The sequence below is a fragment of the Callospermophilus lateralis genome, chromosome 13, assembly GCF_048772815.1.
Source record: "Callospermophilus lateralis isolate mCalLat2 chromosome 13, mCalLat2.hap1, whole genome shotgun sequence".
Classification (NCBI taxonomy): domain Eukaryota; kingdom Metazoa; phylum Chordata; class Mammalia; order Rodentia; family Sciuridae; genus Callospermophilus; species Callospermophilus lateralis.
Window position 1 is genome coordinate 20,630,923 of NC_135317.1, and position 16,383 is coordinate 20,647,305.

Below are 16,383 nucleotides of genomic sequence, written 5' to 3' on the forward strand. Positions count from 1 at the left end.
AGGTCTTGGCAACTTCAGAATCAGTAATAGTTGGATGAAAGGTGCTAATAGAGATTAAACCACATTATTTATTTTAAGAACTATTTGGAAAATTTTACCTTTAATTTTTACATCTATAAGTCAAAGCTTCAAAAAACTGGGAAGAGGAGAATGTTTATTTTTAAGATTGAATTTTTCTTAAGATGACCATTAGTGAGTATGATTCCTCCCAGCATTGTATATATAAAAGAATAGAAGGAAATATGTACATCTTGAAAAGTATAGCAAATATATATTTATATGCTGTATTTTATACCTGCCATTATGACTGTTTTCTGTTTGGTATATTGATTCCAACTCTTCCTTTATTTATTTATTTTTGGTACTGGGGATTGAACCCAGGGATGTCCCCCCCTCCCCACACCAGCCACATCCCCAGTCCTTTGTATTTTTTGAAACAGGGTGTCACTAAGTTGCTGAGGCTGGCCTCTAACTTGCAATGCTTCTGCCTCAGCTTCCCCATTTGCTGGGGCTTACAGGAATGTGCCACTACTCCTGGCCCAACTCTTGCTTTAAATGATCCAAAATGCTGTATCCGGATTGATGGCCCATTGTGTACTTGGCCCTCACTTCCATGATTCCTGATTCACCATAGCACTGCAAGATCTATATAATATTTAAAACCATCTAGGGTTTTTGTATCACTACCTGCCAAGACCTGGCATTGACTGAGTCCAAACTCATGGTCCTTTTAATGCCAATGTCTGGCCAAAGTGATTTCAAAAATTTCTAACCCCAGCCTGAGGCCCACCCCCACCCAGCACTGTGCCACCCATGCTTGCCAGATACGTGTGTGGCTGCATTCATGCGATTCCCCGGGAGCTGGCGAGATTCCCCTGCACATCTACTAACTCATTTTTCCCTTTTGTGAAATGTCTGTTCCCATTCTTCTCTCATTTGTCTATAGAACCATTTATTTATCATTTGCTGAAAAGAGGATTTTCCTGTGTTTTGGTTTGCTTTTTTTGAAGTGCTATGTGGTTTTTGTATGTACTTATCTGGTTGGGGCAATTTTAAAATGATGGGTTTAACCTCCGTGTTTCTAGACACTGTTTTATCATTTTGTGTTTGGATTGGTTTAAGGTCAAATTGCCCTTGTGAATTTCCATTCCTGGGCTTTGGCCAGGCTCTGATGGCTGCTTTCCCCTGCTTATTGACTTGGAATGAGCACATTAGTGTCGGTGCCACGGGCACCATCCTTCCTTCCACCCCACTACCTTCCAGTTTGCATTCAGTCTCCAAGTCTCTCACCTACACCCACTGGCTGCCTTTTCCTTCTCCTGCTGCAGAGCATACCTGTGCACCCTGAGTGGTTTCCGCAGCCTTGACTTTCTCTTTTCTTTTTATTTCTTTTAAGAGGTGAGGTATGCTCTCTGCCTTAGACCTGGAGGGACAATTTGGTGTTCTGGCCTGGAAGCTGTTCCTAATAAGTGAATGAGCTCTTTGGAATTGGAGCAGCCTCAGATGAGGTTTTTCTGTCGAAATTAGCAAAACATGTTCAAGTTCAACAAAGTACAGGAGGTTTTCCCAGGAAACCTTGTGATTTCAATGGCTGCTACAATCCCTGGCCTCTGTTAATGCTCCTGTTTTACAAATGCCTTCACAACAGCGACTGACTGGATCTTCGTGGTGACTTTGTGGGTGCAGGTTGTGAGGAAGGAAGTTATTTCTGTTATTTCATAGTGAAAGGAGCTGATCCATCCTAGACAGTTTATTTTCTCTGGGTCACTAGGCCTCATTTTTAGGGCTAGGAAGGTGTGTTGACTTCTCAGGCTCCCAGCCCAGGGTCAGGGGACTGATTGACCCCAAGGACACTTGCTAATGTTTGAGACTTTTCGTTACCTCATTCTTGGAAGGGTTCTTGGTGGTGGCACCTAGTGGGTAAGGCCAGGGATGCCATCCAGCACTCTAAAATGGACTGTGTAGCCCCCACCACTGAGGCCCAGCTGGCCTCAAATGTGAGCAGTACAGAGGCTGAGCAGCCCTTCCTTAAACCAGGGGTCAACTCTGCACTGGGTTTGGATATTGGTAGAAGGGGGACCTGGTAAGGCTGATGGATATACAAGGGTTTCATCTTTGAAATAGTAACTGGTCAACTTGATTGGATTTAATGGTTTTATCTTCCTGGCCCTTGTGTATCTGTTTTTATTGGCCACTGTGCACTGTGGTTGTCCACCTGTGTTCTGGTGATATTCAGACCTATGTCTACGAGACTAGGCACATTTTAAAATTAAGGAATTGGTACGGAACACATCTCAAGGGCCTGTAACTGGGAACATGTGGTCTGTCTTTTGAGGTAAACCAGATTTATTCTCTACATCATTGTATTCATTAAAGTTATAGCTGGGGATTTGTTAGACGGGTCCATAAGTTCGGAGGTTGAAAAGCCTCACTATGGCCATCTGCAGTCCAAGGAAATCAGTAGTTGCTCACTGCAAGAAGCTGGAAAGCTCAGTGTGAGAGATGCAGCCCCCAGCCACAGGCTGAAGGCCCACAGCTGCCTAGAGGGCCACTGGGTATAGTTCTGCATTCAGAGACTTAAGAAACCAGACTCTGAGGTCCATGGGCAACAGAAACACGCACTCTTCAGCAGGGCACAGCAGGACTGCAAGCTGTCTCTTCCTGCTGCTTTTTCTTCCATCAGGCCCCACCCTGTTGGATGGTGCCACGTTCAGGGTAGATCTTCCTCAGTTCAGAGACCCACACACCAGCCTTCCCTGAAACACCCTCATAGAAGTGTGCTCTGGAAGGCTCTAGCAGCCGTCCATCCAGCCAAGCTAGCACCCAAAATCAGCCGTCACAGTTATCAACTAGAAAAGTTGGGGCTCTGAGGTCCACACTGCCTGGCAGGCAGCGAAGGTGCCTGAACCCAGTGGTCTCTGTAGGGGCTGCGTTTGTCCTTTCCTCTCTGAAGCGGTGGCTAAGGGAAATTTTGGCTGGTGTGGGCTCCTCTTCCTATCCTTTCCTGGAGGGGGAATGAGGAGTCCTGGCTCTGGGCAGCTCCCATTTCCTTTAGGAACCTCCACAGTTCTTCCATTGAGATGTTGCCAAAGAGAATCCTGTGTGCGATGTTGTTTAAAGACATGGTAACTATTTTACTAGGAGTGGGCACCTTAGATAGAGGCTGTCTCATATCTGAATGTAGTAGTACCTGGATTTTAAAATTCTATCTTAGTGGAGTGTAATGGAAACACCCAAAAGATGAACTCTTTTGAATTGAAATTGCCCATCCAAAGATGATGAGGTGCTTCTCATGATACCCCTGTCCATCTCCCCGCAAAAGGTAATCTTAGTGGCAGAACTCTTCTTCAGATCCTTACAGGAGGATAGTCCTCAATATCTACCTTACCTTGGTTGGGCTCACTGGAAGCAGATTCTCAGACCACCTGAGACCAGAGGGCCTTTGTGCAAGCAGCAGGCTCTTTGCTCAGTAGCAATAAATGTTATCTACTTGATCGGTTTGGAGAATCATTTCCTCTCTACTATAGATTTAAAAATTTTTATCTGTAATTCTGAAATTAAAAAAAATTCTAAAATCTGCAAGATTTTTCTAACTTACTCAGCAATAGCATCCTGGCTGGCCTGTAAGGTTACCTATAAATCCTGGCTCACCCACCCAGTGTATTTGTACATCTGTAGGGGTGGGTTTGAGGTGGTGCATGCTCCTGAGAGCCTCAGGTTACACAGCAGTAATGTTTATACTGCTTGCTAAAATCCAAGCAAGTGTCTTTTGAATTTTGGTCTGCCTCTCACTCAGAGAGTTTGGGTAAAGGATTGTGGACCTATAGCAAACATCTTGGTGGCAAAATGAATAAATTAACCCGTATTCCTGTGTCTTCCTCTGTCCAGTGCAGAGGCCTCCCTACACTAGCACAAGGGGGCTGTTTATGACCAGACACAGCGTCAGAGTCTGACGCTGGTTTGTTTATAGACCTGCTGGAAATTGTGGGTGCCTTCTCCCTGAGCTCTTGAGACTGTGCCCACATTTTGGAGCTTCTTTCTTGACCTCAGCACTATGACATTCAGAGCTGGGGAATTCTGGGAAGGGAGCAGAGTCCTGCACACTGCAGGATATCCAGCAGCATCCTGTCCTTACCAATGAGATGCCAGGAGCACCCCCACCCTTCAGTCATGACAGTCAAAAATGTTGCCAGACATTGGTAAAATGTTCCCTTGGCAGAACAACCCTCATTGGGGACCACAATTCTTGACATATGTGGGCTCAAATTTAGAAGATGGTGCCATTTAGTATTTTATTGCATTTGTAATTTTTTTTTTTTTAGTTTAGTTTCTGTGTTTTGCCAGAGCTTTGGAGGTTACCATCAGACTAAAGCAGTTAAGCAGGTTAGTATGAAAGAGGGGGAATTGAAGGTTCTTTTTTTCTCTCTGGTAGAGGGTGTGTGAAAGTGTATTCATTGGAAGGTGCTGATGTTTCTGGTAAAAGTCTGGCACCATATTAGCCTGAGCTGTTCTATCTGGCTGTGGCTTGCAGACCTGTAAATCTGGGGCAGGCCTACGTGTGGTGCATGCGAAGCCCTTGGCTTACGTGCCAGAGAGCTGGGGAGGGATGGTGGATTAACCCGTTCTTTTCTACCTAGTCTGGCTGATTATTGACTCCTTCTTGTTCTCCTTAAGCTAGAGTTTTTCCTTAAAGACATGAAAGCCTTTAGCTTCTTGGCGATGCAAGAACAATGGTTTGTGGCCAAGGCTGTGTCCAGCCAACTGCCGTGGTTAGGATGGGTCACACTGAGTAGGAAGTGTCTCTTAGCTGCCCCCCAGATAGCTGCTGTGACTGCAAGAAGACCCTGCAGAAGAGGGCTGTCTCCTTGAGTTTAATTTGATATGTGGGTTTAATATCCTGTTGTCAAAAGCTATTTTGCAGATTTAAAAGAACCGTTAAATATGACCAAAAAGTCTCTCATTTTAAAAAGAAACTAGTTTGATGCTACTCATAAACAGGCATTTGTAAATATCATCAGTGTTCATCTCTCCTCTTGCACACCCTGAAATAAAAACTAGGAGTAATCCCATCACTTTAACTGCTTAATCTTACTGTTATTAAAAAGAGCAGATTCTAAATGTGTCTGTGTAAACCCTTCTTACAGTAAAGGAATAAGGGCTAATAGAACGGCATGGGCAGGTAATCCTGTGGTCTCCAGAGCTGCTGTGGTAGCACCTTTTCCCCTCCCTGTGGCCTCAGGGCTCAGGGTTCCCCCTTCCATCGCAGCTTCCAGCTTTCTCTCTGAAGGCCCAGGTTCACCCCAACTGGCCATCTGAATTATCGGCATGTAAATGTAGTGTTCCTTGTTCGGGCCTGAGCATTGTGACTTAATACACTAATAAAGAAGTTTTAATTAATAGATTGGTATCATTTTCTTTTCCTAATGGAGCCCCCTCCTTGCCAGAGGAAACACTGTCTGTCATCGGGGATAGGAAGCACCACCCTGCTCTCCAGTGTTTAAAAGCAAGAAATGGCACCCTGAGACAGGCTCACAAAAGTCTCTCTCATGCACCTGCCCCCTGCTTTGCTCAGAAGTGCTGCTGCCCCCTCTCCAGCCTCAGCATGCCAGCCACTGGAGGAGGGGCCATGAGGTGACTTCTCTGTAGACATGCTGGAATCCAGATAACACCTGTGCTCTTGGAATATGTGTGCAGGGGTCGCTGGTGAAACAAGACGCCAGGCCTTGACTGGGCTGACCTTGTAGGGACATGTCTGTGCCCCATCTCACCCCTCCCATTCCTGATGCTGACCTCCACCTTCCCCCAGCAATGTTGAAAATTCCTCTGGTGTGTCACTCGGGCATGTCTCTTTGATGTTTTAAATGTAACTGTGTTTCTTTTAACTTCATTGAAGCTGAAGCTGCTTAGCCACTGTGTCTGCTGGAAAACGACTGTCCCGGTTGAGTGTGTCCCTCTGTATTGCTGCCTGTGCTGCTGCTTCCCACCACTGTCAGAGGGGTGGGGTGGGGTGGGGGGGCTGTCCCCCCACTAACACGCGGGCATGGTGACCGCATTGCTTAAGTTGCTTAAATCGATTCACAAAAAGCCCATGTGTGTGACCTAGGTCTCTGCTGCATGCCTTATTACCTTTCCACTGGAACACAGGCCAATACACGTCCTGGGACATAGTCATAATTACAGGAATGAGCATTTTCTTTTCTTTTATTAAATGTTCACTGCATGCCAGCTCTTAGGGTAAATTCTTCAAGTGTGATTTGTCTCTGGTGACATGTTCTCAACAGCCAGCCATGTCTTGCTCCATGTTGCTGGGAGCTTCAGCCAGTTTCATCACAGTTAGCATTATTAAATTGCAAATGATCATGAGCTCCTTCCCCTGCCTCTGCCACTTCCACTGCCACCTTTGTCACTGTGGGGCTGGGGGAGCCCCCTTTGAGTTGTGAGATAGCCTCTCTCTGGGAGGAAGGTGACCTGTGTCTTCCTGCTGTTCTGTTGGTGTGACCACTGAGGTTGTGTACTGTTAGCTTTGACTTAAAGGACTTTAATAATGCCAGAGGGCTAAATTAACCGTGTTACCATATTATTTTTTTCCAAAGTGCCAAGTACAGGACTACATAATGGTTTGCTGTGTTCAGCCTACTTTAGAGCTAAGTCTTACCAAGGACATCTCCTAAGACTTCTTTCTCTGTTGGAATTTTCCATGCAATAATTAAATCAACATGCCCACTTTTATGGGATGACTGTTCAGGTCTCTGGACAAGAGCATTTCTTTAGTTCCCTAGTGGAAAGGTGAGCACGTTGGGGAGGGACTCTCCAATCTCAGGTTCTACATATGCATTCCCTAGGGAAAAAAGAAAGTCATGGCCCTCAACTTTGAAAATCACTGACAGAGAACTTTCTGTTGCCTCCTTTTATTGAGTGCCTAGTCTTGAACAAGGTTAAGACTGCGGAGCCATTATGCAGCCCACATAGCCATTCAGAGGCCCTGTGTGCTCACTCTCAAGTTCTGTAAGTGAAATGCTTTGGTTTATTCAGATATAAACTAGGGGAGTCCTAGTGCTGGCAAACTCACAGAAAATGTATACACATGGAAGCATCAAAGCCCATGGATAAATCTTTGAATGCAATAACTACATTCACAGGAAGTCAGTTGTAACAGCATCTAGAAAAATGCTTTCAAAGTGCATCATTTTCAGCAGCTTGTTTTTCAGTTATGGCTGGAATGTTTGTTGTTCAAACAGTTATTGACTGAAGAATTCAGGAAATCAGATTGGAAAAACAAGCTCCATCCAATTAAGATGCACGGATGCACTGAACAAAATTTCTGGAAGAAGAGGTATTTTGCTATAACACCAGCCCATAAATTCCCTCTGAGTCTTTTAAAAAAAAAAAAAATGCTTCTTAGAAGAGAAAGCCACCTACAGCTGGAGTAGTTCTTTTTCTATTTATGGCAGATTCAACAAATGCCTGAAAATACTGGCCCAAACTATTTCTAAAGAAAGCAGTGTCTGGGCTGGGGTTGTGGCTCAGTGGGTAGAGTGCTTGCCTAGCATGTGTGAGGCACTGGGTTCAATCCTCAGCACCACATATAAATAAAATAAAGGTATTGTGTCCATTTACAACTAAAAGATATATATGTAAGAAAAAGAAGAAGAAAGAAAGCAGTGTCTCCTAAGTGATCAGTTAGACGATTACTAATGTTTATTCTGAAATTGCTCCAAAGGATTTCAAACAAGAAATTGAAATGACTTCGGAGTCTGCGACGTGTTCTTAGATGTGAGCAAGTGACTTGCATTAAAACTTCTGCACGACAGTGGGTTGGGCACTGCCCGTGCGGGTCTCTTAGATTCCACTTATGAACTAGGGTCCACAAGACAGATAATGTTTTTGTTTATCGGTCAAAAGCTACGTATAGTCTTAAAGGTATTGTGGTTTGTTTGTCTTACATGAGTCATAGAACCGACTTGGCAAACAAATTCCAAAAGTTGTAGAAAATATTTTGCTATGTTAAAATAAGTATGTAGCCTTCCAGGGAGATTTCATTACGAAAGAACTCATCTGAATTTATACATTATAATACATTTGGGTAAAATTAGACCTACAATTTGGTGACATCTCCTTATTCCTAAAGACAGTTTAAAACTGCAGTTAGCAGTTAGTTACTTTTCAAATGTTACATCTGTGATGACTTTGCAAATTGAAGAATGAGTCATTTCCTAGCAACTTACCACATGTGTACAATGAAGAGACCTTTGAATGCTATGCTAATTGCCCATTGAGTCATTCTTTTTTACTTTTTAATTGTTTTCTTTATGTAAAATAATCAGATTATTTTTGGAAAATATGTCACTTTTTAAAATGTGTGTCATGCTATGTTTGGGGATGTAAGCAGTATAATTTTCACTAATGGCAAGATCAGACAGGTTGAATTCTTATTCACCTGTGCTTTAAAAAAAAAAACTTTAATAGATCCCTAATAAGCCTGCAGTGCCTTGTCAAGTTGGGACCCTGACAAGATGCTTTGACATGTGCAATGTGTTGGTGAACAGTTTGTGTGTGAGTTTGTGTCAAGTTATGAACACTCACAATGAATGTGTCCCTTTTCCTAAGAACTAGGGCATAGTAGGCAAATACTTTATTCCCAGATTTTCTGTTTGGATGAGTCTGGGAAAAAGCTTCCATTATTAAAGGGTAACTTCAGCGGCTTCATTACAGTGTAATACTATCATCCAGTCCAAGTATCGTGCTGTCTTCTAACCTTTATGTGTGGGGGAAGCTGTATTTGTGGCCATTTGTGATTCCATTTTGTGTAATTTGGGGATAAATTAATGTCACTGCAAAGTTCAACCCATTTTTAAGACCTCCTGTATTTTCTCGCCCAGGGCTACCAAGGCATGGTGGATGGAGGCTCTAACATTGTGGAAGCCAAATGGGAGAGCGTATCCAGCATCCTACAAGTGGTAGGTACCACGATGTCTCTCTGAGAAACTGTTTTAGTTTGAAACCTTTTTTACTTGGGCTTCAGTAACACTGAAAACACATTTATGTGCTGACTTCCGTTAGTTATTTCCTTACCGCTTGCATCGAATGAAAACATTATTAATTTGCCATTTAATTAAATTTTAAAAAATAAGAAGTTCTCCGTAATGTAAACCCAGGAAGTATCTGTGATCCAGAGTGTGTCATTGCCTGTTTTCCTGTGGCCCTACGACTGGATTTTTGTTTTCTTTTTAGATAAGACTACAGTTGAGGTGACTTTGTGTGTTGGTGCTGTGTGTTCAGTGGCAAATCTCTGTACTCATTAGGTTTTTGCATGTCTCTTGGCACTGGATGTAACAAATCCTGGGAGCCACAGCTTTAATGGGGAGCCTGCATCACTGTTGTAGATCAGGCAGAGCTGATTTCTGTGTAGTGCACAGGAAGAGGTGATCTCCACTGCAGCGGGGGGAACGGTTGTTTACTCTGAGATTAAACCTAATACCTTCCTGGAACATTTCAGCTCAGCGAAGTCTCCAAGTTGAAAAGTGGAAAAGAATAGACTTCATGAAATGCTTGTAACTTGTGGTTTGGTTTTTTACAATGTGTAGACTAATGCTGTGACTCATTTTGAATACTTTTTATTAGAAATCAAACTCTAGCACATTGGCTCAGAAGATGCTGGTGGAATGTGCGTTGTAATGCTGGCCAATGACTCAGTCTGCACCTAGCTCTGCTGTCCCCGGACAGAAAGTAAAGGAACTTCCATCAGTAATTAGATAGAACAATACTTGTAAGACTTCAGGCTGTGTCGGCTGAATTCCACAGAGAAGAACTTTCCATTCTGCCATTGTGATTGAGATAGGCTAATAGGAGGTGCTTACTGGTTTGGAGGGTGCGGGTGCGGGTGAGGGTCGGAATGGCTCTGTCCATCTTATCTTCCAACCTTGGTATTTCTGGGTATTTAACTCTTCTTCCAGGTCTAAAAAGTCACAGGATCCTCCAGCTGCTCTCTGTCAAGTGAAAGTCCAGAGAGCCAGCATACCCTGCTCTGACCTCTGCCCCTCCCACCCAAGGCCTGCCCCTGAGTGAGCCAGGTTGTATACTGTCGCAGTCACACTTGGAACTAGCATTGTGAGACCAGGAACACTCTTGGTGCTGTTAGTAAATATGAGTTTCAAAATTGGGAACTTTCTCATAATGCTTTGGCCAATTAAATGGTGGCGATTTTAATGTAAAAAGAACATGCATTTGTGTGGTTTAAAATGGGTCTTCATAAACGACGTGAGTTATACAGTGCACTTTTGGTGTCCAGACGTGATACCAGCATGTGAGCGCCAGGACTTCAGGAAGCCATGTCCCAGTAGAAGTCTGCGCAGTCCGGAGATGACACTATTCCTAAGCACCAGCAGACACTTGAGACAGCTGGTCCAAACTGGAGTTCTTATAATTGTATTTGTTATTTAAAGGAGTCTTGCATTTCTCTAAATGCTACAAACAAACCATCCTCAGTTTTTTAAACAGCTAAGTATGAGAAGTCATGATTCATCTCTTGGAAGTTTGAGGGATCAGGTTTCAGTTTCCTCAAGATTTAGCCTCTGAAAAGGGTGGAGGGATGTTTCTTGGGTTCCCCGTTGGTGTTGCTCGAACCTGTGGTGCAACCTGACTCAGGGAAGGAGCCTTGGTCACCTGGAAGCAGCAGCACAAGTTGCTTCTGGGGTCACGGCTGATGACCACGTGGTGGCCGCATGCCACTCTGTGTGCACCTGGTCACGCTCACCTGCTGTGGGTACAGCTTCCATGCAGGCCTGCTGGACAGCTGTGGTGACACCACAGACTTTCAAGTGCTCTGCATACTTGGTCCATGGCTGCCTTTGTCCTCAGCTCCACACCTTCTTGGCCACTCTGGGCATGACATCTGTGTCCTTCACCACAGAATTCCAATATGGGACTAAAAATGAGAAAATCGCCAACTTTCACAGTGGGCTGACGAGACATGCCAACGAGGAAAGTGTAAATTGAAAGTCCCGTGTTTACTCATCAGTCTGCGTGTGCTGATCCATCTGGCCTTCTTTCCAGTTGAAAGGAGATCAATACACATGATTTTATCTTTTCCAGGGTGGGACGATTATTGGCAGTGCCCGTTGCAAAGCCTTTCACACTCGAGAAGGTCGCTTACAGGCTGCTGGTAACTTGGTCCAGTGGGGCATTACCAACCTGTGCGTGATCGGTGGGGACGGAAGCCTCACAGGGGCCAACATCTTCCGGAAGGAGTGGAGCGAACTGCTGGAGGAGTTGGCCAAGAATGGTACATTTCCCTGTCTGCTCATGCTGGTCTCTGGAGCTTCTGTTTTCCCCATTCATCTTCCCTGGCCTTCAGTGAGATTTGAAATGCAAACATTTTGCCTTTGTAAAAGTTTTATTTTGTATATGACGGACAAATAGCAATTGTGCACATTTATGGGTCCTTTTTACTGTGTGAGCCTCTTAACTGTAGCCAAGTAGATTGGGCATCATTGTGGCGGTTCTTACAGCTTGTCATTTCAGGATTTAAATTGTGTTTCTCAAATAATAGCAGTGATGATGGTAAGCCCTACTGTGTGCTGGGAAGCAGTCAGCCATTTACATAGATAGTCCTGTGGAATTCCCACAGCAATCATCTGAGATAGGTTTTTACCTTATCTCAATTTTACAGATGAGGAGTCAGAGGTGACAGGGGAAGCGCACAGCTGTGGGAGTGGCTGGGACTCACGCCAGCCCTCAGACACCAGCTTCCACCCTTTGAGCCACCGTGGTACATTCCACTGGCTCTGCTGGGGTCACTTAAACCTGAGTTGTTGCAGGAGTTTAGACGATGACGATCTGCCATCTTGTCATCCTCAGTCACCTTTGATGCCACCTAGGAAAGGACTTTGGAGAACCCTGTGTATCCTGTAGCTTTCTCTCTTTCACAGTTGGTTTTGTTTGATATGATGTGTGATATGAAAGATGTGAAGGTGAGCTCACGCATTTGTGCTCAGGTTTGTACTTAGGAATGGAGCATTACCACCAGGCCAGAGGTGGCGAGGGCCTCCCGCATCCTGCCGTCCACCTTGTCTGATCTAACACAGATCTGTTGGTGGCACAGAGTAGGAATAGTGACCATGAGTCCAGGCCAAAGCCTGTCCCTGCTCCTTTGGCCATTCTAATTTATTTTTTTTTGCAGAACTGCCTGATCCAGGTGAGTCTGTCCAGAGAGCGCTAGGTAGGTGGATACCCACCAACTCGCTAGCTCCCTGTGGAGCCATGAGAAAGGAACGTGAAACTGGCATTTGTGTCTCAGTACTTAATTATGAGATTGTAGTGTCACCTTGTTTGTAGTGATGTCATTCTCCAAAGGTGTTGCTAGGTAAAGTAGAGGTTCATATGTACTGATTGCAACATGTGGGTCTTTTCATTTCTGTAATTCGGTGCTCTAGTTAAGTGCCCTGTGCCCACTCACGCTTCTGTGACGACTTCTGACTGTGCCTGGCTTTTCTTTCCTTAAGTCTACAGATGCAGGCTGCATATATTTCTGAGGAAACAATGAAGAGAAAAGTGTAGAATCCTTGCTCTCTTTACCTGTGGCCGTCTGCCTAGTCCCTGAGCAGCTCTTAACTGTGTTGCTTGTTTCTAATGCAGGTAAGATCAGCGAGGAAGCCGTGACGAAGTACTCTCACCTTAACGTGGTGGGCATGGTGGGTTCCATCGACAACGACTTCTGTGGCACAGACATGACCATCGGCACGGACTCTGCCTTGCACAGGATTATGGAAGTCATTGACGCCATCATGACCACTGCCCAGAGGTAAAATTCTCCGCAGGAACCAGGGGTGCTGACTGTAGGTAGGCACGTGATGTGCCAGCGCTCACACACAACTGCTGGCTGTGCCCAAGGTGCTGTGGAGGGCTGTCAATATGGTGCAGTTCCTAGCACAGAGAGTTATTCTGTGGTTTACTTTTCACTTTAAATTTTAAAATATTGCTTTTTTTAAAAAAAAATATGATCATAGAAGGAAGTGCACTTGTGGGAGAAAAATTGGACAACAAAATTAAATTATCCAAAGCCTTGCCCAAAATTTCCTTGAAGGAATAGCTTGCAGGTTAAAGGGATGGAGCGAATGAGCTTGTTGGAGAGCAAGGAGGCATTGCCTTGTGCTGGGATTCCAACCTGCAGTTGACAGGAATATAGACGGAGCCACATCAACTTAGCCTAGCCCGCCCAGACTCATGGCAGAGCATTACCCGTCACTTCAGGGCGGCTGAGATTTCCTGAAGCACTATTCATAAAAATCATGTGGAATAGGAAATAGGGCAAGTGCCACCCATTTTGAGATGAGAAGCTTGGGACTTGGAATTTTGGAAAAGTACCCAGAGGGTAGAGCCTCCCAAGTCCTCACGTATCTGTCCCGTTTGCCTCTGTTGCAGACCAGGTGTGAATGTGGTAGACACCTAGGAAACCACTTCATCTCCTCAGGTTTGGAGGGATTGCTTAGAGCAGTTGGCTCTTGCATTCCTTGGAGAGACAGTTTTCATTGGGTGTTCATGGAGCTGATCTGTGGCACTCATGTCTTTACATGGGATGTATCCAGCTATGGTTCTTGACAGAAGCACCTGCCTTTGCCCAGCACATCATCACCTTTGAAAGAGCATAGAATAAATGTGCAAGTTAGTCTTAGGCTCAAGCAGCAGGTGTAGAGTACGTGCCTAGAACCTGCAATTGCTGCTAATGCCCTTCTGCTCATAAGAATCTGAAATACTGATATAGTGGCATTTGCTTTTGTAGAAAATGAGTCATTTTTTGGAAGCTTGGGTACCTGCCATCATTAGGCAGCAGACTTTGTCTCACCTGGCTGGAAGAGCACTTTTCTGTTCACTTTCCATACTGTTCCTACTGGTGATAACTGGATTTTCCCTTTATATCTTTCCAGCCACCAGAGGACCTTCGTTCTAGAAGTGATGGGGAGACACTGTGGGTACGTATCTACAGACACGATTTGAGTGGAAAGGACTTTTCATTTGTCTCCTTCAGCATCCTGCACCCCATATTGTGTGGCTCCCAGAGAAGCCAGCATCTCCTGGTTCAAGTCCAGTGTGACATCTGACCTGGCTTGTTGTTGTGCTTGGGTGCCTGTGGTAGGCCGGCTGGAAGGTTCCTGCTCTGCGTATTCATCCTGTCATTTTGTTTTATGTAGGTACTTGGCCTTGGTGAGTGCCTTGGCCTGCGGAGCAGACTGGGTGTTCCTCCCAGAGTCTCCACCAGAAGAGGGCTGGGAGGAAAACATGTGCGTCAAACTCTCAGAGGTAATTGGTGATTTTGCCATGCGTGGCCGGGGGATTCTGGCTGTTGCTTTAGTTCGGATCTGTAATGGCCTTTGGAATTGCCAAATTGGACAGCTCTTTAAACAAGTGAAAACTTGCTGATAGTAAAACAAAGCAAAGCCTGTTGCGGAGGAGCCTCCTCTGTGGGCTGTCCACGTGTCTGTCTCCTCCTGAAGTGCCAGGAGGGAGCAACTAGCATAGCACTTGGTTGCTTTTCATTCAAGGTAGTGATCCTAGTTTGAGAAGTGAATTCCATGGGATTATGACTATTAAAGGAAACCAGATTTGGAAAGAGAATCTGTTTGTTGGCTCTGCTACCTCCGTGTGCCCAAGCGTGAAGAGACCCTTGTTCACCTCTCCAGTTTTAGTTTCCCCAGAACACTAGGAGTCAGGTATTGTGGCATTTCCTTCTCCAAGGTATGGGATCTGGAGGTTTGCCTGTTTGCTGATTGACATGAGCCAGGCTTCTTTCTTCCTCTGTCTAAAGTGAGCTGCACATTTGTCTCTCATACTGTGGCTATTAGTGTGGCTTGTTTGCCTCCAAGAAGGCTTAATACTTAGGGTATTAGAGGTCTCACTTAAGACCATGATTAGCTTTTAGGATAGCATCTCAATATGTGGGTTAATCCCCCACCCTATTTTGTAGTACTAGGGATTGAGTCCAGGGGCCCTCTATTACTGAGCTACACTCCCAGCCCTTTATTTTATTTTGAAACAGTGTCTTGCTAAGTTCCTGAACCTGGCCTCGAACTTGCAATTCTCCTTCCTCAGCCTCCTGAGTCATTGAGATTATAGGTGTGTGCCACAATGCCTGCCTTCCTTCTCTTATTTTTATAATCATTATTAATTGTTCAAAAGGTAAATTGTGCAAGCACCGTGTCACAGACCAAATTTAGTTGTATTCAGCAAGTGCATACATAGTGCCTGTGAGAATGGTCACGTGTTCAGTAAGGCTTTGACACAAGAGCCTACATTAAAAACTATTGAGTAAAGCTGAACTGTAGCTAGGGGAAATCATGCGTCCTTTTGAAGTTCAAGCTGTTAGTTGACATAGTACAAATACTGCCATTTGAGGAAGAGGTTCCCTGGTCCCTGGTTCTGACCCAGGGGACGTAAGCAGCATTGGGCTTGGATATCATGAGATGTAGGTCCTACTCCTTTTAACAGGCATGTTCACTGGGCCCTGGGGAATATGCAGTGAATTATACAGGACTTTTCTTCTGAGATCTCTGTGCTCAGTGAGCTTGGCCAGTCAGGTATCTGGTCTGATCCTCAGTGACATTGTAGGCCACAGGTCCAATGACAGCCCTTCAAGGAAGACTCTGGGAGGCTGGTTAGAAAGAAAGTCTGCAATAAGATTGGTTCAGTCATTTGTTTTCTAGATACTTCCCTCATATTTGCAGGTGATTAAACTGTGTTGTCTCATCAACAAATCTAATTGAATTCCACACTTATACCCTGCACTGTCAGGTATGACCAGAGGAGGGACACTGGCATCCCCCTTAGGCTTTGGCAGAGGCAGGACTGGTGGTCTGAAGTAATCCATATGTGGAAACACTTGATATCATTCTGTCATTTATTCTTCATTGATCATCAATGCCCCACTGCAAGAATTTTTTCCAATATTTTGGGAAATAAATTAGCCTAGGAAACAAACCCTCAAATGTCTCCAAGCTGTATGTATTTTAATATAAAATTTATTAGACCTTTCTGAGACATCAGAATTCCTAGGTTGAAACCTTGGCTCTACCACTCAACGGGTAGTTTAGGAAAAGTAACCTCACCTTCCTGCATCCAGTTTCTCTGCTGTAATTTGCAAAATCCTTAGTGATTTTGCAAAGAGTCAGTGAATGCATTTGTCCAATCCAGGTACAGAACAAGGAGGTGATCCATAAATGACAGAGGCAAGGGGGCTGTCTTCCCACCTCAATGTCCTGAGTACTATGGTTTGTAATCAGTCCAGAGTGGTGTGTTTGATAGTTGTTTAGCCAACCAGTTATTTATGGATATTGTTATTATCTCTGCTTTTTCTCTTTTAAGCAAGGCTGAAGTTATCACTCTGTACTTTGA

General features: G+C 44.6%; 1 protein-coding gene across 4 annotated transcripts in view; it reads left to right on the plus strand.

The window, feature by feature from the left end:
• Positions 1 to 16,383, plus strand: part of Pfkp (phosphofructokinase, platelet) — a 56,845-nt gene that overhangs the window by 12,613 nt on the left and 27,849 nt on the right. For 3 of the 4 annotated variants that reach the window (XM_076832269.1, XM_076832265.1, XM_076832267.1), the window contains exons 3-7: positions 8,880 to 8,957; positions 11,092 to 11,281; positions 12,634 to 12,799; positions 13,923 to 13,967; positions 14,187 to 14,295. In XM_076832269.1, coding sequence (XP_076688384.1) covers positions 8,880 to 8,957; positions 11,092 to 11,281; positions 12,634 to 12,799; positions 13,923 to 13,967; positions 14,187 to 14,295 — 588 coding nt within the window. The remainder of the gene's footprint in view (positions 1 to 8,879; positions 8,958 to 11,091; positions 11,282 to 12,633; positions 12,800 to 13,922; positions 13,968 to 14,186; positions 14,296 to 16,383) is intronic. The other variant, XM_076832268.1, reaches the window with a different exon arrangement.